At 39.0% G+C, this 26,692-nt stretch overlaps 1 protein-coding gene across 3 annotated transcripts in view; it reads right to left on the bottom strand.

The window, feature by feature from the left end:
• The window catches only part of KIF26B (kinesin family member 26B), a 312,433-nt gene that overhangs the window by 179,271 nt on the left and 106,470 nt on the right, over positions 1-26,692 (bottom strand). For all 3 annotated transcript variants that reach the window (XR_012774798.1, XR_012774797.1, XM_075496030.1), the window contains exon 4: positions 5,403-5,569. Coding sequence is in view for 1 of the 3 variants with exons in the window: in XM_075496030.1 (XP_075352145.1) it covers positions 5,403-5,569 (167 nt within the window). In the remaining 2 variants the exon portion in view is untranslated. The remainder of the gene's footprint in view (positions 1-5,402; positions 5,570-26,692) is intronic.

The raw sequence follows: 26,692 nt of genomic DNA, 5'->3' as shown, positions 1-26,692 counted from the left end.
TGACCACAATGTAACTGTTAAATTTAGTTTGTTCAGCTAATGAAAGAAAATCCTGTTAAGTTCTGCATAGTTTAGACAGCAAGAAACCAAAATATGTTTTCACCTAAGTCTCAGAAAATAATTTTCTCTTAGGGATGTTGAGGTCACCACTATTTGACATTAAGGACTTCTCAAGCAGTGCCTAAACCAGGGAACTACTGCATGGCTTGAAAGAGCAGTCGGGTCCACCACTCTTCAGCATGAAGAAACACTGTCATCTGAGTCATCTGCAGGTCAGTCTATTTAAAAGCATTCAAAACTTCAACAGAACTTTCTTCAGAAAGGCACGGAGCATGGGACAAGCAGCTTTCGCTCTCTGACAGTGTTCACAGGCTCTTTCCTGAGAGGTGTCTCAGGCCTAGGCAGCACCAACACCCTGGGTGTGCCTATACAGCCTGCTGTGCACCTGCACAAGTTACAGGAGTATCAAGAAGAGATTCCTGACCTGGCTCCACATCTGCTAGTGTAACCCTTCAGCTATGTCAGTTACAGATGGACTACCGACACAAATCAAGTGTTTCTCCCGTGGAGCTTTCCAAGCCAAAGCTGGGCTCTGTGGTACAGGAATACCCACTCCAACCCATTTCCTTCTCCACTAGCTGCTGCCTCTGTTTCTCGCCTGGTTTTGCTGTGCATGTTTCAACAAACCCTCTGCTACAATGCCAGGAAAAGTTCATTTTTGTGAGCTTCCACCAGACCTCCAAAAAATTCAAGCCAGGACCTTAAAATGGTATGATTAATTTAAACCAATACACAGTCTTTAAGGAAAAGCCCTAGTGTTCCTGGATTCTAAGCTTTTGGGCTTTAAAAATTTTCCCTATAAGCAGAAAGATTGTGCAGACTAGCTCCTTACTTTAAGGTTCAACAAAAGACACATAATATTGCACCTATAAGGAAAAACAGTAAACATCAAAGGTTGTGTGATGGGCTGATAGTTTATCACATATGTGCAAAAAACAGCAAGGCATGAGATTCTGGGGTCTCTGGAGTGCTAAGTCATCAAAACAGCACAGTGGCTTTAACAAGAGGGTCCCACAAATAGTGTCCTCATGTAAGCTTTGTAGTTCATGCAATACGTACCAGAATTTTTAAAAAGATTCAAAAAGGATTCTCAGGAGTGGAAGGGAATTCTGTGGAGCATTCAGCAGCATTTTGAACACAACATTCACAATACGCCTTGGCAGTAAGGCACTGCCTCACCTCCTCCTCCCCCAACCGCCAAACCACACAGGCATGGGGAATGAGTGGGGAGAGGGTCACCAGCAGTTTTTCCAAGAATGGAGGTAACTGTAACTAGAGCTTTTCCCATGCTGAGTAGCTACATGTCAGTTATACATGAAGCTAAGGTTTTCTATTCTTATTTTGTCTCAAAATAAGAAGTTTTTTAAAAACCTGGACATTTCTGCATTTCATTTGAAAAACATGCCTTGCTACATCTACAACAGTAGCTTTGTGTGCCCCTGCTTAGCATTTAAGCTGTAAAAGACGTGGAAAATGATCCCTAGAACAGATTTTTCAGGCTACTTTCAAGATCATCTATATTCCCATTAGGCTTAATTAATCCAAATATGACTATATCTGATTTTAGACTGAGGCAGCTTTTGTTCAAGATAGACTGTTACACTTCCTGACCAGCAATAGGAAACAACTTTCAAGACTACCATTTAAAAATATCTCCTCCTCAAAATTTTTTACATTTTGAGATCCAAAGTGAAATAGGCTTTTATGTTTCTCCTTTGTCCTGATGCAATAAAAGTTTTTTCTTCTCCAAGAAAGCAAGCTTACTGTAACAGGGCAAACGAGGAACAGTACCAAGATCCCAAAAACCTGTAGGTATTGTAAGGAAAACTGAAAGGCTCCGGTCCAGTTTTGACTTCTAGTTCCTGCATTGTGCTGTCACCCTTTGAGAGACTATTGCAGCTCTACAGCCCAGTCGCAACAGAGAAGTTTGATTCAGAAGGGCAGGTTTATTTATGGAGTAGTCAGACCGGAGCTGAAGTCAGAGTCCCAGAAGTTTTCTCCGTGTAGAAACCAGCATAGATAGGAACAACGTTCAGTACCATGCCCCTTGATCTTCTAGAGCTTCACAGAGACACCAGGGAGACAAGCGACAGAAGGTCCTTCCCTCAGTTCTTTGGCAGCATCAGCACCAGCACATACTTCTTCCTTAACTGGAGGTGGCACACTCCTACATTGTGCTTGGAGGACACAAGGCAAGACAGACTGCAATGGCCCAAAAATGCAGTGCTTCTTATGACAAATATCCAAACTGGAGGCAAAAGTTAACTCATGTAAAAATCCTAAAATGCTCTGCGAATGATTCTTTTTGTGTAAAGAATCTTACCATTATTTCACATTCACTAAATGAATTATTTTCATCACAAATGTGTACTAGTAAGCAGCAAGACGATGCTAAATTAGCATGGATTGGAGGATATCTGAGACAAAAATGAGTGATAGCCCTGAACAGAAAGGCAAATTTGGTGCTTGTCATTAAAAGTGCAATTGATTGAATTCAGTTTCTGTCTCAGAATCGCCATTAGAAATTCATTATTCATACCTGTATTGTCTAATATTCATAAGCCTACCGGCAAAGCACTTTGGACAGTTTTCAATGTTCGTTCCTTTAAACTATTCACATGCTGTCCCATGGGAATCTTGACATATCATAAGTTCTCTTACAGCAATATCCCAACAAATGACAATTCACAGAAGTTGCAGCCCTTTTAGCTGGCTTGGAAATCTGTTAGCTATAGACCATGAAACATAACAGTCAAGTATTGAGACAACTGATAAGTCTCCTGGCTTTTCAAAAGATTGAGAGTCACTGTGGCCTTCAGACACTTCTCCATGGCTCAATGCCAGCTGTAGGCCAGTCAAGTGAGTATCACTGTTGGACTAGTAGCGCCTGAGAACAGAAAAATTATGAGCTCCCAGTATTCCACTCCTGATGTTTCTCAAGTAATTACAACCAAAAGTTCCCATGGATGCCTTGCCATTTCCTCCATACTATAGCATTTTAGTTAATTGGTTTTTTTTTCCTGATGATGGATAACTTTTATATCTGAGCCTCATCCAAGGTTTGCTTTGCTTGTTAGGGAACTTAGAGTGAAATACTGTGGGACATTATTCAAATTTCAAAAGAATATTTTCTGCTATTCTACTTCCAACTTCAGCTTCACATCAGCAAATTTCCCTGGCTGTGTAATAATTTCTTTCTTACTGACCATGAAAACATCACATGTGACACACGTTCAAAAAAAACAGGCACAGCTGGTCATCACCACTCCATGTGCCACTTACAATCAGAAAAAACCCAAACATTTAGAATTCATATGCCTAGTACGAAGGACTGTTTCATATTGTAAACAGCACACCATGTTAATGACTTTGACAACCACTGCCTTCTACTTCGTATTTTATAATACACATACATGTGGATTCTTATGCTTCTTACCCCAACTTTACAAAAATGCAAATATAGACATAAGATGCAAAACAAAAATTAACAAGATCCACATTTTGAAAAAAAGTTGTGGATTTTCTTGTTAAAAGGTCAAGCAGTGAACAACTGACTTGGATTTGCTGCTTGAACTGTCAGCAGATGATATAACTTGAAGTCCAGAACAAAACTGACTTATAAAAGTGATATTAATCTAATTATGCAGTATTCCAAACTAAACCAGACATTTTTGTCTTGCTAAGTACAGTTTAAAAATAAACAGCCTAAACATGAGATCTCTGCTGGGCCAAGCATGCCCAAGAATTCACACCATCAACTAGAAACTAACAGAGTTCTACTTAAAATGCTGTGATTTACACTAGGGATTTTGAGTAAAATTAATTAGTTTCCTACATTCCAGCAGAGTATATTAAAAGCAAATGAATTCTCTCAGCATAAAACAGTGAAACAATGAAGAACAAATGAGTTAAGCCATCTTCATAAATCAATTCATGCTAAAATATGTGCTAATCCCAATCTGCACTCCGGTTAGATATTACCATATGAGTACACTCAGAAATTTTAATTTAAACTGCCTGCAGTTAAACAGAAAAGGGCAGCAAATCAAGACCACTGTCATCATTCACATTTGCTATTGCAGCATCACATCTGTAAAGAAAAAATGGCAGAGCTGCCCCAAACAATGTTCACTGAGTCTTCTAAAATGCTACCCTTAATCCTTTTACACGATTCACTTATTGTGTGACACTGATTGAACATATGCAGTCCTTATGTTTGTGAGGAAAAATAGGAGAGGAAAATCTTCTTTCCAGATTTACAGAGTCCAACAACTTTATAAGTTTTCCATTTACCTTTAAAATAAAATAGAATCATGTGGAATTACTAATAGTTGGATCTCTAAAGGGTAGGAAGTTAATCTGAATATGCCTAAGGCGTTCACTCAAAAGTTCACTCCGTGTTTTGAAATTCAGATCTCTCACTAGACTGGATTGGAAGCGCTGTAAAAATAGCTTATTCTCTTGTTATTTCATTACTTCCACAACTCCTCCCAAGTCAATCTTCTAATTATTGAAAAGCATTAAAAGAGAAGGATTATTTCAACTTCTTCAGTTACACAAGGATTCAAGTGGGCTAAAAAGATTATGTTCGGCAAAGAGCATATTTCTGCACAGAAAAATATTTCCGTTGTTCATAATGGATATTTCACTTATTAGCTGCTATGCCCATTTAACAAACCATTTTTACTAACAAATTAATAAAGATAGCCATAAGAGTTTTTAATGAAATTTTATCTCATTGAGATTTTTTGAAACACTGGCTGAATATTCAACAGAAAGGGTGTTCCAAGGCTGAGTTTAGACCCTCAGGTCAATTCAACAGCATGACAGGGACAGAAAATGAAATCAGAAACCTTAACTTTTCAGTCTGAAGGTAGAAATCTTGATAACTTCCCTAGATGGAAGTAAAATTCAATAAAGAAGCCTGAAGTTTGCCTACCAAACAGAACTATCCACCTCCAGTTAGCTCTACAATTAATCGCCCATCTCAGAAAATTACTTGGATAGGCCCATCTCATTCAGGGATACACCCCTCTAAAAATGTCACTAAATCAGGGATTATTCTGGGAGTGGAATCACATTTTAACCCAAATCAAGAGTTAAAGAGATATTTTATAGAAGATGGTAGAAGTATCATCCCCATCTTACAGAAAAATACATACAGGTGGATAAAACAACATTTTCATGGTAATTCAGCAAGTTTGTAATAGATCTGTATCTATAGCCATGTTTTGACATGCGTGCTGTAGTCTGTCAACCCCACTTCTTCACTACAGAATCATCTCCTTTGAAAGAAATTATGTTTCCAGAGAAGGAAGGAAAATCTGAGAAATCTCTCTTACCTGGCAAAAAATGATGCTGCCACCGAGGTGCCTGTGGATACTTCACTGGCAACATATGTGCTCTGGGAAGCAGGGAAGCTGTACAAGGAGGGCTTATCTGCATTGTAGCGGTTCAATGCTGCTTCAGTCAGGCCCTCTCGACTAGTCTCTGTCATAAGCTGAGATATCTGAAGACAGAAAAAAACAAAAGTGTCATCAGCTAAAGCTCACTAGCTGACCCCTCCTCATCCAGAAGTGCCTCTGGGTTGCAGATGGAATAAGAGAAGCATTTCATTCACTACACCTTTGCTGCTTTGTGAACAAGTTCATTGCTTCTGTCATGCTCATCTACAGCACTTTGGCTCAGCTCTAACCTTGTCTGCATTAAAACTAATGGGACAAATTCATCCCGTCACTAGAAATGTCAACAATGTCTATGGCTTTCCATCCATATGGCAAAGAAAGAGTAAACCATAATCCTTGCTCGGTTTTACCTCAGGCTACAAGAGAGACAGCTTAGATATGTGTAAGATCTTTATATTTTACTTCAGGAAAAAAAATACATTTGTTTGCCTTCATAAAATAACACAGCACCAGTGTATTAGGTATTTTTGTAGACCTTTCTCCAGAAAAGCCAGCATGCAGCATAGGAAGGAGTCCCTTGAGATCCTAGACTATTTATCCTCTCTCTGGAAAATTGGGATCATTACCACTCACTTTTCATTGGCTTTCTTAAAAGGTTTTAAACATCCCATGATTTCATTCTTCTGATGGCCTATTTAACATTTTTTCCCCTGTTAGCAAGCCTCATCTCAGCTTTTCATTGTCTGGGAAAAGAAATGGAGTTCAACCAGACTTGACCCAGCCCTCCTCAAATTAACTGAAAGATCTTTATTGACTTCAGAGAAAGCTGGGTCAGCCCTGTTGAAGCACCTCCTCAAAACTTTGATTTCAGTTTCCTGACTGTTACTTCTGCATGAATTTACAATGGTGTCATGTCATCTATTGTACTTCACGCAATTCCTAACAACTTCCCTTTCCTCCTTCCCTCATTACAACCACAAATAGCTTTTATTCACCAATTTGTGTCACAAAATTGCAACATATGCCTAAAAAGATCCCTCCCAAATTATAGCTAGCAATCGTCCAAGGCATTGCTTCCTTTTCTCTGCAAAAAGTTTGCAACAAGCAGTCTCTCAGCTGTTCAGTTTCAGTTCTCATGCCTATCCGTATCACCACAGTAACAACAGAACATCTTTGTGAGGCACATCAAGAAAAGTACTTGAAATCATCCTGTAGTTCTTTTTCCGCTTAGGTTTGCTTTATTTCAGCTGTTAAACTTTTCAGTTATTAAAGGCAAAGTTTAAGAACTGTGATTTGTATTTGGGAGGGAAAAAGACGTGATATGGCAACATTTTTTAGACCAACTATCAAGCCACCGCTGTTTCTTTTATAGAGAATTGTTACCCATTTTGCTATGGCTAAGAAGATAATCTAAGAGTTTATCCTTATTTTACATACTTTTTAGGCCAATCAACTGTAATACTTCAAGAACAGGCATGCTAAACTAGCCACTTTATTATATGAGTAACTAGTAAAATTGCTGAAAGTACCCCTATCACGTTAATCACACACTGAGCCTTTCTAATTTACTGATTCACTATATTGAATGAACAGTGCTCTCAGAAGGCTATAGCTGAAATCCGGGACTTAAATCATCTCATACTACTGTTAAAACACAAGAATTTAGGCTGGCTGCCAGGATGCCTCCCTACATTTCCAGCATGCAGGCAAACAGACATTTGTTCTTCAGTGTTCTGCTAAACTGTGTATGTCCACTCGGGGCATCCAATACACTTGAGTTCACTAAACAATAATTTCCTCAAATTTTCCATAATTTTTGCTAACTCAGCTATTTATATTTGCCGTGAATTAGCACAAGATTCTGCCCTATCCCATCAAATTATCCTGAATTAGGGATAACCAATTTCATCATCTGCCATGTTGGGAACTGCTAAGCAGGCAGGTTTAAAAAGCTCTCCCTTCAGAGCAGAGTACACTGATAAACGTAACCTCATCTTAGTCCATCCAACTCATATGCCTGAAATCAGGGATGGACCATCATTAGTCAATTGCCATTGCTGACAGTGTCACCAGGACGGGCTACTCACTTCCATGGCAACCTGACAGCAATTAAGAAGTTGATGAGTTGACTTATCTCAACTGCAATCTCAATTGCAATCATAACCTCATCATCTTCTGCCAAATAAAGATTTGCAGCTCCAAATATGAATTTCCACAGCCAGTGCAGCACATTTCTATTGGTGTCAGATCCCCTGAAGTTGCAAGATAGTGAGGTTTGAGAGGCATTTCAGCCAACTGCAAAACAGGAAAAGGTTTGTGCGTCTCGGTGTTTGGGACACCCAGAAAACATCCATCATGACGTGGGCATAAAAGCAGAACTAAATGGTTTCTGCGATCATAGAGACTTTCAGGTGATCCATGCCCACATCCACAAGTCCTATTAATGTGAACAGCACAGAGCAAACAGAGCAATAGAAAGCCTCGAACTGATTGTGGACATTTCCTGAAAGGTATTATTCTCAGGCTTCCTCAAAAGCTGATTAGATGCTTGGTTCATGAGCTTTTGAATAACTAGTTCTTAAATACAAGCACTCCAAAATAATCGCACACTCACACACCAGAGAGACATGACATTCTTTTAGAAAGATATAAATATAAACCTTTCCCCCTCACCTATGCATTCAGAGAGAAATAGATATTGTCAGCAAATGGAATGTTAATGCTTTTTAATAAACAGGGATGAAGATGTTATAAAGCCTGTATTTAGGTCATGTTTTCTTATAGTAAAATGCAAAGGAACTGAATAAGAAGCTGGAAATAATCAAACATATTTACAAATTCTGTATTTGTGGAGTACCACACTAACCACAGGACAGAGAGAGAAGAGAGATAAATAATATTCATTTTAGCAATTGCATATACTATGGACAAACGCAGAATGGGGTTGTTTCTATATAAATGTAGGATTTTCAGTAGTACTGCTATTTTATCATGTCCCCTACACAACGGTCCAAGTACTACAGGGCTGGTCAGCTGCTCAAACTGCAAGCTGCAAAACATCTGTATGGTACTGACCACCAGAGCTTGCTGGAGAGGCAGCAGCTCTCCTTCCTGTTCATTCACACCGCTTGCTTTGTTGCAGAAAACAGGAAGCTACTGTTGACATTGATATTGATGTATTATCTGTGAAAAGCAGCATTCCAGTGTAAACAGCCGTGTCAGAGAGCCCTCCCAGAGCTGCCCCGGATGGACACTCATAATGGGGCATGCTGGGCTTGTTGAGCACCTTCTTGGTCCTAAGGGTCCAGCACCACCACCTGGTTTCCTTACCCACACTGGCAGACTTCCTGGGCAAAAATCTCATTCTCTCAGAACTAAATTCCCAAATGCACACATGTCTGTCCTTGAGCTCCACTGATTTACTGTTTGCCTCAGCAGGGGTACTTTTTAGTTGACAGTGTATTGACAGTCGACAAGAATACCAAAATAGAAACATACTTTATTTTACCTAACACAAGACATAGACAAATTAAAACAAAGAACTGGCTTAAGCCACAGTCCAGGAATGGTTTCCAGTTTTAGCACTTGCTTACTTTGTGGGCCAAAGTGGGATTTTTCAACAGTGAAATGTTTCCAGAAGCAATGAAAACTGAAATATTTCCCTGAATTTCAAACATTCTACTGTTCCTTATCTGGGAAGCCTGCAACACCACTTGATGTTATACAGGTCAAAGCCCACAGAAGTACCTTGTGATACTGCAGCGCTTGTAACCTCAAGCAGAACATCAGGTTTTGCTTGAACTAGTTCCTCAAGTCACTCTGTTGCTATCTTTTCCTTATATCAAAGCAAGAACAGGATAACAAACTAGAACTTGATGTTTAATTATGGATTTGTCCCTTTGGTCATGCAGCCAGTGGAGATGAAGGGCAAAGAGTCCTTCTCTTTGAGAATGCCAAATTCTGGGCCAGGCTTGGAGCCTTTTTTGTGTCCAGTACCTATCAGAGTATTGTTTATATTGCACAAATTTGTACATCTGGGTCTGACAGGCTGAGTACCTCACTAGATACCTAGACATGTGCCCACAATATTTGACTAATAAATCCTCATTTATTCCCAGAGTTCAATGCATATACATAAAGTAGTGGGCAGAAAGTCCAGATAATTCATATACCCAGAGACTACTGACCTCCAGCCAGTTCTATTGCATTTCTTTCTTTTGCCTCATAGATTGGAGACTGTAGAAATCATTTAAACTATTATACCAAACTGAAGGGTGGACTTTGGAGGTAATCTTACCATCTCATTTACTTTGTCCTCCAGTCACAGTACCAAATTATCCCTTTGTCCTCTGAAATTGCTTGCTGAAGTTCACACATACACAAACTTGAGTAAATGCACCCAGGATATATCAAGAATTTAAGGAAAAATACTCATAGAACAGACATTTCCAAAGCTCCTAGAGAATTCTTTTTCCCTATCCCTGTTCAAAAGACACAGTTGAAAATCACACTTTGAACATTAACAAACTCAGGCTCTTTTTTTTTTTTTTTTTTTCCTTTTTTTCCTCCCCAATAATGTATGCCTGGCAAGTACAGTTCACATAAATCTGCCTCTTCAGTGTCACTGTCTCTCTCACCAGATACTGTTTCTGGATTTAATGGGGAAAAGAAGAATAGAATCCTCAATGCTCTTTCCCTTCTCTTCTGTGAGTACCCACATACCATATACATGAGGTTTAAGATCGGTTAATAGGATATATTTTGAGAAATTCTTTTATTGAATTGTTGGCAGCACATCACTGCCTGGATAAGCAACAAAAAGACAAAGCCTGGAACAACGCAACCTTTTATGCCTCAATCAAAACCTTTTAAGTGCACAGGGAACAAGACAGATGTCCCTCCCAAGGCCCCATTTTTTTTCTCCAATCTCAAAAGCAAGGCATCCATTAACCTCCTCTTTCACTGCTTTCTGACAGTATACAGGAAGAGCTGGAGATAAGTCATGATTTAAATTCCCTAGTCCATAGGGAAAAGATGGCTCTGCAGTTAAACCACAGGTGTCAGCCAGGCTACATTCTCTTCCTATTCCAACTGAAGAGTCACTCTGTGCATAAGACTTGCCATCATGCAGTATGAGGTTAATTGTATTTACATAAGGGCATTTTACAGCCAAGCTCATTAATGTTTCTAAAGCTCCTAACTGAGGACTCCCAACTGAAATTACTGTACAAATGGAAGTTAGTATTTATGAAAGATGTGAAACATCCTTTGCTCTGGAGGTAGTGAAGCATTCAGGAACATCCCCAAAATCTAGTTAACATCATTGACTGACGAATGAACTGGATGCACAGATATGTATGAAGTGTATCTATGTCTGAAGCCAAATTCAAGATACAAATCTGTGTCCAAATTCACTATAAAGCCATCTTCAGCGTCCAGAGATCCTAATCTCAGGAGAGAAGCTCACTAGCAACAAGAAACTGAAGGTAGAAAGCTCTCTTTCATAAACACACACACACTCATGAATGACTTCTTTGGTAGTCCACTCTTGATTCAGAGCAGCACTGAATTTTCCACCCAATAAATACTGATGAAATTACTTCCTGACTTATTTTAGACAGCAAGCATCTACATTAACCAAGAAAAAGCTTCTTCTGAGAGAACCCCCCTTTTAAAAGATGAGTTGAGGGAAGTTCTAAACGATACCTCTCTCAAAGCTTTAACACACCAAAACCATCATAAATTCTTATAAACCTGCTTAGAACACAAGCTTAGCAGCTTAATTTCAAGTTTTTCATTACACACAATCAGGTGTTCTGGCTCTTCTAAAATATTAATCTTTTACCTTCTGTCCAACTCCTTTTGGCTCATCAGAGTTTACTCTCAGTCATAACAAGATAAAGTTATTCTTCCTGTTCGGCTCAAGGAGCCTAGTTTCTGGTCTGTGGGAGTGATGAAACAAGCACTGAGAGAGGCATCTCACAGTATATCATTCACATGTGTCTTCCTGCTGACACATGTATAGAATGCCAAATCTTTCCCAAAAACTAAGCAACCCTATTTTTCCTGGGCTTGACCTACTCCTACCAATTCTTAGAGGTTGAGGCAAGAACTCTAATTTTCAAATTAATTTCAAAAACTCAAAGAATTCTTCCACTTTCTTTAGTGTATAAGAGTTCACTGTCTGATGTGACAGTGTGGTGGATTGCAGAACAAGATAAAAATCTTAAGTCTTCAGTAAGCCACAACCTTGCCAGCCACTACAAGTTTCAGAGGAATTACGGTAACTTGCCTATAGGAAGCAGCATCAGAAAACAAACTGAGCAGGAGCTGACACTTCTTGAGTCTCTTCAGCAGAAGGGAGTTTAATGAAGGGAATATCAAAGTCCTACTTCACCTAGATAAGGCATCTCTCAACAAGAGAATGTATCAATAAGTAGTAGGTCCTCTTCCTACAATTTCGATATTTTATCTGAGCCCCTCTGGACATACTGACTTCATCCCTTTTGTCTAACATGCAAGTTATGCATTAAGTTCTGTGCAGTAACAAAAAAGTGCAGCAAAAATTTATCTATGGTAGCATTCAAAGGACTAGGTGACAGCTGGGATCCACTGTGCTGAGTGCCAAAAAGAAAAAGAGAAATGTGGATAATTTGACATTTACTATTTTTCATTTTCATAATTTTAGAGTGTTGTTGGGAGAGGTTAGCATGTGAAAATAGGAAAGGGAAATACTTAAGAGTCAGTTTCAAATGTCATTGTTAAATACAGCTTCAAATGCTTTGAGGTAAATCTGGTAGAGAGTTTACTGAACTGCAGGAAACTGAAGTAGAGTTTTGGGGGCAGAGGGGTAGAGGAAAAGAGGAATCTTGTCCTGCCTACACAACTATCAAATTAATTTTAACACATCCTTCACAGCACAAAAAGGAACAATTACATCATTAAATCAGAGCAACTTGAAAGTGGTGAGATTTGCTAAGTCATCTTTAATATACCACGGAGTACCAAGGACATACTCCGCATCTGTCATGAATCAGTCACTACAACAGAGGTGACATTTAAGGAATTATTCAGGAAAAAATCCACCTTTAGAAAAAATAATTTTGGAACGGTAGCAAGTTCTTGTAGCTAAGGGCACTGGCATAGTCTTATAGCATCTTGCCATTTGATTATGACCTTTTTCTCTCATAGCAGAATACTAAGCTGCTATAGCTCAAGATCAACGCAACCACTGATACAGACACTGCGTGAACAAGAGCAATACAGCAATTCCTGATAGTCCTTTCCTGTCAAAAGAATGTGTTCTGTGAGGAACAAGCTGAAAAAGGACACGCATAATGTCTGCTGCATTCAGTCTCTTTCCTGGATGTAGACATACCAAATACTGCTTAGCAAAGGCAAGTCGCTATTCATTGCGAATACTGAAGCTCTAAGGAGGGTCCCTGGGCATGCTTTGCTCCTGCTTTATTCAAATTTGCACACAAAATCCGAAATATTGATCTAGCAGAAGGGACTACTGTCATGGCACAGATTTCGTATTGAAACAAAAAATAGTGCACCTTTAGAAAGAGTGAGGTTTTTCAAAGGGGGTGGCAAGATGGGATGGCCATTTCACTGGGATGGCAAGAACACTGATTATGCTTTCCATTTAACAAGGGAGAGTCAGATTGTGTTTAGCATAAACTACTTAAACATTCTTTAGTTACAATGACAGCACCTAGAGCTTAATGACAACCTCCAGCTTCCTACTGTCCAAAAGAAATATGACCTTTGACTGTTGCAGCCACATCCCATGTCCCTCTATAGACAAGATAGCTATTTAACACCGATCCAGTGCAATCCTCAGCACAGATGAAATCCCAGTTTGCACAGACATGGGCACATCAAAACTGCTATGATACAGTTAGTTCCATCTCACAATCAAGAGCCCATACCATTAAATGAAGTATTTTACAACAAATCAATATCTTAAGATCGGCTACTTAGAAGCTGATCCAACAGCTGATCAGAAATCCAAATAATGATGGATTCCTCTACTGCAAGACATTTTCCTCTGATTCTTCCTCCTAAGAGTTCTGCCTTATGAAACAGTATTTTTGAAATTTATGCTGTATTTTCCATTGAAAATAATGACACTATTTTGTCAGCCACCCAGTATTCTCCCTCTTACTTTCACCTGTTCACTCAGTGCACATTCTTGCCTTAGCTTTTGAACTGAAAAGCAAAGCAAAACAAACAAAACAAAAAAAATCAAAAACATAGAGCAACAGTACTGTCTGAAAATGTGAGTTACTTCTTGAGTACACTCTCCTCAAAAACAATACCAAATAAGAATTGCATTGACAACAATGAAAGCTTTATTATAAAACAGGAAATCTGCTCTATTAAGCCTGTGACAATGGTTAATTTGCTTGATCAGCAAATTCCCATACAGACCATAACTCGATAAATGTAAGTTGATGCACATTCCCAAGCAACCTCCACCACCGAGACATGGTGGAGGATATAGACCCATTTTGTTCTAGCTTAGCAATTAATTCACTTTTCTCAGTTTGCCAACGCCCTCCTGAACCAAGTAATCCATGGAAGGAATAGTTAGTACTCTATCTATGCCAAAAGGAGTCAGTGTATTAAGTCTGAAATAGTATTGACCAAGCCTGCTCCTTGCTCGCTCATTTTGCACTGATATATTTACTAAGCAGAAAGGCACACAAAGAGGGGGGAAAATATTAGAGGAGTGGAAATTACATGATCTGAAGCATTCAGGACAGCAAACATCTACCTAGAGTGAACTTAATCATTGTATAGAAGTTGTAGTAGATTGTAGTCTGCAGCACTCCTTTAGTCTGAGCGACAGCCTGCAAATTTTATTTATTGGATACTACTTCGTTATCAAACTATTTTCTGAAAGGTAAGGCCCCTACCTCGTTACAAAAACACAATAGCTGTCATAAATCACCTTCCTCAATACCTTCGGCGTTTTCTGATATCCATTCAGGGTCATGCCAGCCTCTCCTATTCCTCCTCAAGGATGCCACAGGCAGGAGAGCTGCCCTGAGGTGCAAGTCTGCTTACCCTCCATACCCCAGAGTTCCCCCAGTGAAGCAGACCCCTGCAATGCTGTGAGCTATTCCTTGTGAGTAAACCAGTACAGCACCATCAGCTTGACCCAAACATGCTTCTCATTCATGAAGGTCCACCAGCCAAGTCTCTGCGGACGGAACAGCAATATAAGGTTTCCCAGCTGGCATATTCCCATAGTTACTCTGCAAATGAAAAATAGGAACAGCAGCTAGCAAAGAGAGGTTCTGGTCTCAATTTTGTGTCTCTAGGCATTTCAGCAATGCAAAAAGATACTGTGCAGCAACACAATAAAACTGCTTACTTTCTCGTCAAGAAGACAACAATAACATGGCAATCTGTGGAAAAGCTAAGGCTGCCTCTAGCTTTCAGAAGTTTTTTTAAATCTACTTTAATAAAGTTGTTAATTCTCTTAATTACCTGTATATCCTGCTGCTGCATTATAAAGCTGTGCAGCTGGAAATTAATTGGATCTTTTTCTACTACGACTTTTATTTGCTATCAGATTAGTAACATTTTACAAGAGAAAAGGCCTTTCTTTTGTGTGGCTCAGAGTTGATTTCGTACATCCAGATTCAGCAACATACTGTAATCCCTTGTTGCATCAGCTACCTTTTAAGACCTCAGTGGCCAAGATAATTGTGCTAAAATAACCAGTGCAGCAATGAAGAGTGTGTGCAGACTATGAAAGACGAGCACGTCTGACTTCTGCCTGTCTGTACACACGGGGCAGCAGCTAAATGAAGTGACTGTACTTTTGAAGCTGAGGCACAAGTCTCTCTAGTTCACTGTATGCAGGAGTAATACATTTCTTATGAAAACAAACTTTCATTTCTCTGATCAGTTACTAACCTGCCAGCAACGTCAAGACATCATAAGAAGTTCAAATCTTACTGTAGCTGTTTCCCTATCATGAACAGCAATCTGTAAGCCATTGACCTTTCACTTGTCAGTTGACAAGAACAGCTCTAGAAGCTACCAGAGTGTGTCAGCATGTGGGCTTAACTTAAATGGCATTATTGACCCAGAAAGCAACCTCTTTCTATAGCTGGCAAGAGAGTAAGCAATAAAAAAGACCATTAGTTTTTCCACACATAGGTGTATGAACCGGATCATTAGTCTTTATTTAAAAGACATATGATCAAGGTCTACCATGAAAACACAAGGAAAGAAAGAGAACTTCTTCATCTCAAGTATGGAAAAAAAAAAAAAAAATCTAACAGGCTTAGAGATTCCGGCAATGATTATTGCATAAGAATGGGGCATAATGCAAATTCAGCCCACACACATAATCACCTCAAGATCTGACCTTTTTGGGGGGTAAGATCAGTACACGTCTGATGGGTCTCCTACCCAGCTGCTCATGGAAAGGTGCATGGGTTTGACCCCCAGGGATCTAGCAAATACCTTGAATCTACTTAGAAACCGGTACCATTCCAGTGGCTTCCCCACCAGAAAGAAATTATGAATACCACCTTTTCTATAAACCGCTGCCAAAGGTTTAATTATACCAGTGCTGGCAGATACCACAATAATACAAATTGTTTTCTTTGTGTGTTAGGTTATAAGACTATCAGTAACGTACCTTATAAAGGGAGGAACCAGAGGACTTGAATCTTGCATGAGGCATGAACTTTTGAACAAACAGAAAATAATTGCTTGCAGAGAAGCGTCAACTCATTTGGAAGCCAGGCATATTTTGGATCAAGCAATACAGAAGCCTGGGAAATTTAAGTTGAGAGAGACCAAGAAATCTCTCAACTCATAAAATATTCTAAGTTTGAAGATATATTCTGTAGTATCCTTTTTCATACACTTTCCTAAATCATCTTCACATAGAAGTACATTTTTAAAAACTGATTAAATAAAAGTTAACCTCTGACACCAATTATTGTTAATACTGCTTACACAGCTTTCTCTTTTGCTGCCTCAATGAAATGTTAAAAACTCATCACCTGAAAGGACTCTGAAGAGAGTCTCGTATATCCTGATCCGACCTTTAGTGGAACAAAACTTAAGGTGCACATTTGAATGCTTTGTTAAATTTGCATCTCTCAAGATAGGTCTAAGGCTCCAAGTACTCTCAGCTCTTCTGAAAATCCATTGAAACCTGCAGGCATCAAAGAAAGCTTTAAAAAAGAAATACTGTGTTCAGATCTTAATGTCTAGTCATTAAGTTGATGCGTCCCCTCCATTTCAGTTTAGCTTAACCAATGCTACAACACATCTTCCAGTGTATTACCTGCATTCCAGTAAGATCTCTCATCTTAAAAAGAGCAATTTGTCTCATTCCTGAAGCAGCATCTTTTCTGCTTCCTCTGTTTGGGCTCAATTCCACAGGAAGCATTTAGAACTGCAAAGTACCCAGTCTTCTGCATGAAATTTAGTTCTTAAAATGTTGATATCAGCTTAAATGCTCACAAAGAAATTAATATCACTGAAGTTGCACATATTCAGGTGAACCATTCAACTCATCATTTGTAATACTGTCTAGGAGCCAGTTTGCTTTCTGAATGCTGACTAACTGACATCGTACGAGGTTATGAGGGCTCAGGCACAGAAATAAGTTGCTGTGCTGAGTCATAACAGCTGTCCATATGCACACCCTTAGCCTGTGGCAGATGCAAGGTAATAATGATTTATCTTACAATCACTTTTCTAGAGCTAAGTCAAAGAAACCAAGTCAAATTATCTTGAATTTGCTGTGAACTATGAACATGGATTCACAGTTACCGTGTCTTAGTAAGCTTGCTAAAAAGTTATCAAGCTGATCATGTGTCTGAGTCCTAAGACTTAGATTAGGTTAGGATAGCCAAAATAGGAGCCATTATGCAAGGTTGAATGCAGATCTGCTCAAAAGTTACACTGTATGTTCAGAAGGGTTCAGTGGGGTTACATGTAAACCTGGGGGATTGGCTATTACCTGGTCCATCCAAAAATGCACTGAAGATGTGCAGAAGTGAAAACAAGAGAAGTACCAACAGACTGGTCTTGCAAGAAAGGCACTATTAGGGGGCTGAATTCCAGCTGGAAAAGGCTCAGAACTGTGAGCCTTGCACTTGCCTAGGAAACACTCTTATTTCATTCCCACAAGCAGAGATGTTGATAAATTCTTCAGAGTCAACAGCATATCCTTTCAATGCAAATACCTTGCAAGACCTCAACACCAGCCAGCTTCTCAAGTCAAAAAGCACAACAATATCGTGTTCCTCTTTTCCCACAGGGAAACAGCATTTAGCCTTAACTTCCATGCTGAAAAATTCCACCTTCGCAGTGAATTGCATAAACCATGGCCTAATCCACTATCTCACAATGTAACAGTCATGCTGAATTGCATTGCCCTTTGGCTTTGTATAGCTGCCTTCCCCTTTTCTGTCCCTACTATTAATAGTCCCTGGCAGGTGTTCCTTCTTTCATGGTACCAACATGGAGATGTGGCAATAGCTAATTTCACAGTTACCAGTGCTAATGAAAGCTGCCATGAAATTGTCTAATTTCCAGAGGAGTCAGTATGCAGTTGCCAAATAACAAAAAAAAAAAAACAAAAAAAAACAACCCAGGCAGTTCTGCAGAAGCTATGCATCAGCAGGAGTGACCTCTCTATAAATTTAACAAGGTTGGTCTTTCTAATCTCTGTCACAATACATGAACGCCTGTCTTACTTTCATATTAATAATAAAAATGTCCTGCTGAGGTTTTAAAATTATTTTATGACAGCAACAGCCATCATTTTTAACAGGAATACATGAAAAGAATTCAAAAGGTGCCAGAAGAGCCTTCAAATGAGAGCACTGGTTGGACAGAAACAGTTCTTTCCTGGCCCTGAAGGTGAATGCCTTAAGGCATAGGTTTGATTGCCTTATTACCTTAGTTTGCATAGCTACAGCTGTTATTAGCAGTCATAAAAATCACTCAACTATAAGCATTTGACTTGGAGGCTACTTCCTGCAGTGAATTCTATAGGCTGACGAGCTGCAAAGTTATGCTATGTTGTCTTCTGTTTGCTCTAGATTTACTGCCCTCTCAGCTAACAAAAGCAAAAAGAGGAAGAGCAGATCCTCAACTGAACACCAAATTAAGCTCTGTTGGTGCATACTGTAAACCGTTTATGAACTGGGCCGCTCTGTGTTCTGGTCAGCTTTCAATGGCACAGCAAAGAGGTCAGCTTGTGAGCATCAGGCCACGCACTTGCCATGGTACTCTGCCGAGTGGGATGGATATTTCTTGCACAGCACTAAACATATTCTCAGCTCTTTACGTATACTCCTAGTCTACTTCTATTTTCCAAGCTAAATGTGGTTTTGCATAATCTCATTTGCTGCAACTTCTATCATATTTCCAATCCAAATTGTTTCAGTTGACCATTTTCAACCTGCAAGTCTTGAAGGGATCCAAGCTGAGCTAGATGAACATCACATTATCTGAAGCTGGCCTAGCATTTAATTCAAGTGCACACAATGATCTTTCCCCAGTATATGTAATCTGCATTTTGGTCTGCAGGAACCATCATAATCCATATTCACTATGACAACTTTACAGTATGAAGATCATACTCCCACTTTTCACCTCAGAGCCCTTGTACACTGAGAACTTAAACCATACTGACTGTCCATTCTCAGCTGGAATTTAGTGCATATTCACTTGCAGACTAATTAATACTAATCCCCTGACCAGCTAAATAAGGTCAGATGAAGAACAGTATTTCCCCTCATCACTGATTTTAGATAACTCTTCTTTTTAGACAACACTGAGACACATAACTCCTTTACTTTTCTCAGGTGGCATTAAAAAAAATCAGTGATCAGTTTGGAAGATATGAACTACAGACATGCATATTTTCAACATTGCATAGTTCTGAAGAGTGAATAATAGAGCAGAAGAGGCATTGGCCCTAGTCTGGCTGTGCTCTGTAGCCCTTTCTGAAAAGGCAGGAGAGGGAACAATTGAGCATCCGTAACCTGCAGCACTAACAAATGGCAACCATTCCTCAAAAGAGGATATTCTTTCAAATTCCATCAGTTTAACCTATCATGAGAATTTTGGGTGGACAAATAAATAACCACTTGATTCATCTATTTTCCAGTAAAACAGAACTTAGATCAAACCAAGGGTAGACTCCATACAGCTTTAATGATCTTGTATCAGCCATTTCCTGTCTAGGAGAAGGGCTGTAAAAGACAAATAAATGACAGTCATATGCGAAGTCTTATGCAACTTACTACCTAATGTGTTTAACTTTGGAATGCTGTGCACACAGTAAATACTGCCAGTTATTTACTCTTTACTCATAGGTACGCTTTGCGTATATTTTCAAAGCAAAATTTCTTCACAGTACATACACAGCATGTTCTTCCCGATTTTGTTATAAATTATTTCCTATTTCTGTAGTACATTAATCTCAGGTAGACCTGTACTTTGCGAATCATCTAAGGCCCCTGTCATTTTCTTAATTTCTGCCTCCTTGTAGGTTTATTATTTCCTAATTTTTACCACTAACATTTGTTAATTTTTATTCTTGTTCTTTTACATACCCTGATCACTTTTCCTGTTGGCAGCCTGAGACACAGGGGAGAACAACAAAACAAACTACTTGAAAACTTGAAAGATCTTAACAGTCAAAAGGCAGAAGGTTAAGAGAGAATATCAGCTTAAGAAAATTGTCTGAAAGTATAAAGTCTTACAGCTACATTTATTTCTTCTTCATAAAAGTCAGCATAAATAACCTTCAAATGGCACTTCTCTACTTATTTTTTCTTGTTTGTCTTTTTTTTTTTTTAAACACAACAACAATGAATATACACTTTCTTTTACATAGGACACAAAGACAAAAAGTCATTGCCCCAAGGAGTTTGCATAATAAACAAAACTGACAAAATGCGCTTCACTAGGGTCTAAAAATAAACAGTGATTAAAATTAGTGCAGGAACTGTGGTTGATATTTTTTATAAGCATACAGCAAGATTACATTAACTGGCCCCTTGGGAATAAAACAGATTTACAATAGATTTAATTAAATGCATTTAATGAAGTCCAAATATAAGAACAACAAACAGGCTCATCATCTGAAATGGTGCCTAAACTCTAGTAAACCATTCTGAACTGTAATAAATGCCTCATGGTTATCTGCAGTTTTCATTTTGGCTTTCAGCACTCCACAGAGAATTTTTATTTGCACATGAAATGTTTTGGATTTTTCCCCTTCAACTTGTTTACTGGGTTTGTAATGTAAAAGTTTCAGAAGTTACTTTTAAATTAATTTTTGAAATGAAGTCTTTATTCTATTTTAATTAATTTTTAACAGAGCATCATGGACTGATTTTCTGCTCCACAGTGACACGCCAAAAGAAGGATCACTGACTACAGGCCAGTGGAAGCGCAGTGTTGTAATCTGTATAACTGAAGAAAAAGGTCTCACATGTCTCTTCAGAAGGTATACTGTAGGCATTTACTAAGTCATCTTGCACAGTCATTTACACTAGGACAAAGGGAATACAAGACAGGAATGAACTAGCTCCAAAATGTAGAGCACTATTCCATAAGTAGGGTAATAAAGAACGAAGCCTGGAACACTCTAGAACTGCTGCTTAGTGTGTATTCTTAAGAGGGGATGAAACACTCCCCCTTCTACAACATTAGCTTTCAGAACTCGGTGTACTCTGATTCTTTGATTTTCTTAATATCAGCAGAACGGCACACAGTTACTAAAAGCAAAAAGCATGATGATGCTCTGTCACCAGTGGAGTGAACCTGATTTCAGATCAGAATCTATCCTGAAGTTTATCAGCCATTTCCTTTGGAAAAGCAGCATAGGAGTCTTTCCTAGAGGAAATGAAGTGGAAGAAAAAGATATATTTGTGTGTGTATATACATAAATACATGCCCACACAAATAAAGATACCAGATCAAGCATGCCCAAAAAATCAAAAATCATCCCAAAGTGAAATGAATATGTTTATGCATTAAACCATTAAATTCTCCATACTATTTATACATTACACCAAAAATTCAGGGATAATTCTCCAAATAGGTCCCACCACTAAGTTGCTCTGCTCACGATGGCCGCAGCAACAGAAGCCACGTAAAATGGGTGCATTTTACCCTGTGACCAACCCAGAGGACTAGAACTCTGAAATATCCATTCCTGCATAGTGTCCCCTACAGACAGTGGGTTTCATGCACACAGGGTTCAGCCCTATCCAACAGAAATAGACCGTTATGAAAGGTCAAGAAAAAAAGTTTACAGTTTCAAAGCTTGATTTTCCAGCAGAATAGTATTAGTATTGCAGAAGGTTCCCTAGGAGGAAACAGAGCATTGTACAAGGATGACAAGGTTTTAGTATTTGCTGGAACTACTTTTATTAGAAATTAACACAGAGTAAACAACAAGGGAGATATATCCTGGACTCAGAAGCTTTTTGAAAGAATAAGTTTCAATGATGCTAAAACCTAAAAAACTTCAGAGGTCAATTTAAAACTTCTATAGTCTTGTTCTTTCCCAAGGGCATGCTTTCAAGTGAATCCCTCTGAAGCAAAGCCCTTGTTTTTAAGTTTTTTCTTTTCAGAAAGCACAGTAGCAGCTTGTTGTAAATGGTAAAGTGTATGAACCCTGTGCAGTTGATAAAAATTCCAGCTCAAGTCATATCTGAAGATATAAAACAATCAACCAGCAAGATATTTTTAGTCAGTCTCTTCTGTTTCCAAAGTTTTTCCAAACTGTTGTGAACCCTTATAATTTCTCTGTTTCATAAGCCACTCTGGTATTGATTCTTTCAGGCAGGCACAGAAAAAAAATCTAACTTCCACATAGGCCCTTTTTGTCCTGAGTGTAAGAGAAGGAAAGGTTATTTTCTCAACTCTTTGCAAACTGCATAGCACCCATCTCAGGCATATCCTTCCAGTTTCCTGTACATCTGCTTCTTAACACATAAAGCATGGGACAATAAAGTTTGTTTCCTTCAAATGTATTGCCAAGGTTTAGTTTTGATGCTCAAAGTATTTTGGAATGGACTTTAAGGTCTTCAAAATATTATGCAGTTACTGCTCCAGCTCTCTTTCAGCTGAGTTTATGTTGTATGTTTCCTGGTAGAATTTAATTTTTCCCCACTCCATGTCCGTGCAACATTTAAAAAGTCTTGGGAGCAAATGCTCTAATCACCTAAGCACAAACCATTCTCTTGCTCTAGTAGAGTCGTGGCTACTGACAGGTCCTTTGGCTTTCTGTGATACCATCTGTGGCTTCTCCAAGAAATTACAGAGAGACATTTCTACTCAATGTATTCAAATTGGGCACAAGAATACTAGCAGCAATAGCATCAAAAAAATCTTTTTTTCTCACTAATGATATAAAATTGTCCAGCAGATAACATGGGATACTGAGGAGCAATCGGTTGTTTTCCAGTATTTCTGTTAAGCACTTGTAACTAATAGGTGCCCTCCTGCTCTCTCACACTCAAAAGGAAACCAAGCCATAATAAACCTCCACTGCCACACTTGAAACCACCTTTACCGGAGAACATACAAGGAATAAGGCGCTATATTATTCATATTCGTTATACTGTAAAATGCCTAGAGGCCCCAGAATTAATGGCCCCTTGCACCAGTGCCGACTGTCACTGCTTCAGGGCCAAAGAATTGAGGGGGCAGGGACAAGAGGCAAATACTCATAATATATGATTAAGGTCATTGAGCAGTGAATGGAAAAGGAAGCAGAGAAACCCACATCACTGAGCTTGGAAAAATCTCATAACCTACATAACCTGCACATATATAACCCCTGTCTCAAGCCCCTTTCCAGAAATCTTGATCCAGCCCTAGCTATCATCACACCAGGTAGTCTGGATTTCACCTACTTTTATATAAGTGGGAATAAATCTTGATAAGCTGGTCTCTGGCAATGTTTAAAAGGATCTTTACAAAGGCTCTGAATTGCAAGACAACACTCAGGAGATAATCAGCATCACTACTAAATCCTGGCTGCAAATGGCACTTCCAGACATTTAGGATTACAGAGGCGAAGACCCTTGTGATGACTGACTAGGGCAGAGAATGATGAAAAGCACTCATTGTAGATGAATGCAGTCACAATGAAGTTAGGGAAGCAGAAGTGATTTCATCAAGCATAGTTCTAACCTTTAATTCTTTTTCTGTCTTTCCCATTAGCCAAAAGCCTGTGCATAAATTTAGCCAGCTATTTAATAAACACATATATATTCCACTTTCACAAATTCAAAAAAAGAATCAAACAATTTGAAGTAAAGCATGACAGGTGCATGTATTTGGTTCAAAGAGCTATCACAACAGAAACACTTCGCTTGCACTCCCACCCATACAACTATTACCTTGCACTGGTTGCACCTTAGCCACTTGACATTCACATCTACCAGTCAGATCTGAGACTTTTTTGGCTTATAAAACCAAAGTCCTCAGGTACCTTAATGGCATAAGTGATGGTGGCTCCTGCGCTCCCATACAAGGAAGAGCTACAGATGCTCCTGCTGAGATTTGCTAGAGACATTAAGCACAATGAGCACCAACCAACCTGTTGGAAGAGGAGAGCTCATTACCTTCCCTTCCCCTTCAACCTTTGGAGCAGTTCTGAATTCAGCTAGACAGGTTAGGTGGGAGTGAAAGGTGAAGTGCAATTTCATTTCTCCTCAGAGCGGATTTAAAAGATGGTTTCATTAGCTGGGAGGGGCTTTTTTCTCACCCCTGTACAGGTGTAATCCTTCCTTATTCTTCATAAAATACAGCTAGGCACATTCAAAGTTCAAAAGCTACTGGACAATCAGCCTTCTGCTTTCATTCATCAAGAGGAGCACTTCCAACAGACTCTCCAGCATGGGGTCAGACCAGAGGTGTATGGGAAAAGAAAGCTTCCCTGTCCACCAGCCCAAAGGGAAGTTGAGCCCACTTGGAGTGCAAGACACCATATTCACTCCCATCACCACAGCTGTTCTCACACTCCGGCTGATCAGATCTTACAGGGTTGACATTGGTCTCATTCTTATCTGTATTACACCAATGTAGCCATGTCACCTGCAAAGCAATTATCCTGGAGTGAGACAGAAGAAAGTCTGGCCTTGAATGTATTTTATCTGACAACACCCACCTCTCAAGTTCACGATGCTCTGGAATATAAGGGAACAACCAACCACTTTAACTCAGATCCACTGAATTAAAGAGAGCTGTCCCAACAGAGAATTCGATGCTCCATTTCTGACGCCCTTTCAGAAACACTTCAGAGGAAAGAAAACAGTGGTTTTACATGGTAGTTGTGTGGAATCACGTTTCAGAGTTACATCAGCCTCTAGCTATTTATTCCTTACTTCCCAGAAGCACAGCACAGTATAACAAAGAAAAAGGCTTTGTCAGTTTATTTTTTGCACAGTAATACAATTCTTCATATTTAAAAGCCCAAATCTTTTTCTAAGCAAAATCAAAGGTTAGAAGAGGATTTTATAAAAAGCAAACAAAAAAAATATTTATGATTATGTTCCTAAATTTACTCTTAATTCTATGTCCCATTCATGCAAAACAATGTGAGAAATAAATGTCTCAGTCAAGGAGACAATACGTTGATCTGTGCCTTCTCTGAGTGGCACCCTTTGGGAATCTAAAGGGAAACTCCCAAAAAATTTGCTTTCTAATTCTTTTGTCATCCCCTCCTTCCCTTCCACATCTCAGTTAGAATGAGTTACCCTTGTTTTTGTACATTTTCTTTCTTCTTGAAACAGATGTTGAACAATAGCAAGATACAGGAGGAATATCAGCCACAGGACTGAATCTTTATGCAGCTTTAAAGACCAACTTATTGCTCATATGAATAATTCAACTCAAGAGAGTTTTTAGAAGCCATGAATCTTCACACACTCGAGTAAGAAATAAAAAAAATTTTTAAAAAAGAAAATAAAATAATTCTGAAATGTACAACACTTACGTTGAACTCTGGCAATGTTGTTGAAACTGTTGGAAAAGCACTCTTCACTAATCTGTTCATCACAGACCTCCATCCAAAACACAGCACCAGTCATCTGGTGTCATCTGGTGTTTATCCTTCACCAGGTTCAGGCTCTAATCTAGGCTCTCTCTCCAGCTGCCACTCAAGGGCCACTTTCCGAATAGAGGGACAAAGAGTCTAAGAGCCAACTAAATACATCAGTACCCTTCTCCCAGTCAGCCCAGTTACACCTGTGCTGGAAAGCTTCAGTGGTAGTTTCAGGAATTCTAGTTCTTAGCTATGTATTGGATGCACTTAAAAGAAGCTTTATCCATAGAATATAAGATACCAATTGCCTTATGCTATATGGAAATTTATCTCTTACTATTTTTTTTATCCTAATATCAGAAAGGGATTTTTTATTGCCCACATAAACACATAATCCTTTTATGAATTTTCCTAAGCTCTTGGCCTCAATACTATTTCCATAGCAATAAGTTCCACAGAACCGTACATTGCATGAAAAGCATATTTCTTCTTCTCACTTCCAAATTGGCTGTCTTTTAACTTAACTCTCTATGTTCTTGAACTATTAAATAAAGCAGAAGCTGAACATTTTTCTCTCTGATTCTGTGCCACCTTATTTACAGCATGAGAAACAAAGGGACAATTTTGTGTCGATGTATCAGTTTGTCTTCTCCCTCTCTCCATCCCATGTCTAGATCATTTTTCCCACTGTTAAAACATCTCCCCTCCTCTCAGTTTATACTTTTGTTCAATGATGCAAGCAATCAGCACAGCTATTATTTCAGAAAAGAAACTAGTCACACGTGGACAAAATCTTTAAGCTACAGAGCAGGGGAGGAAACCAAGACTCCAAATCCTCACTAATTGTGATCTTCTGGCTTTTGCTAATTTACAGGATTAACTCACTCTTCTAATAGTCCACAGATTTCTTCCTCACATCACAGCTGAGTCATGGGGTTTTCATACTCATAGGATAAGCCTACTTAGCTCTTTTCAGTCCATGGGATACCCTTTACCTCTTTCTTCCCTTGGTCACCCCAGTATCATGAAGGGGAAAAGTAATGATTCTAAGGTCATTAAGCCATGCATAAAAATGCCGTAAGAGATCAAATCACACCAGAGTAATACAAAAAAGAAATCCCTCCTACACTTCACATAGACTTCAGTTTCCCCTCTTGATGAT

The sequence above is a fragment of the Mycteria americana genome, chromosome 3 (genome assembly GCF_035582795.1).
Source record: "Mycteria americana isolate JAX WOST 10 ecotype Jacksonville Zoo and Gardens chromosome 3, USCA_MyAme_1.0, whole genome shotgun sequence".
Lineage (NCBI taxonomy): Eukaryota > Metazoa > Chordata > Aves > Ciconiiformes > Ciconiidae > Mycteria > Mycteria americana.
The sequence above is the reverse complement of the archived record's forward strand: the minus strand, read 5'-3'. Positions and strand labels throughout refer to the sequence as shown.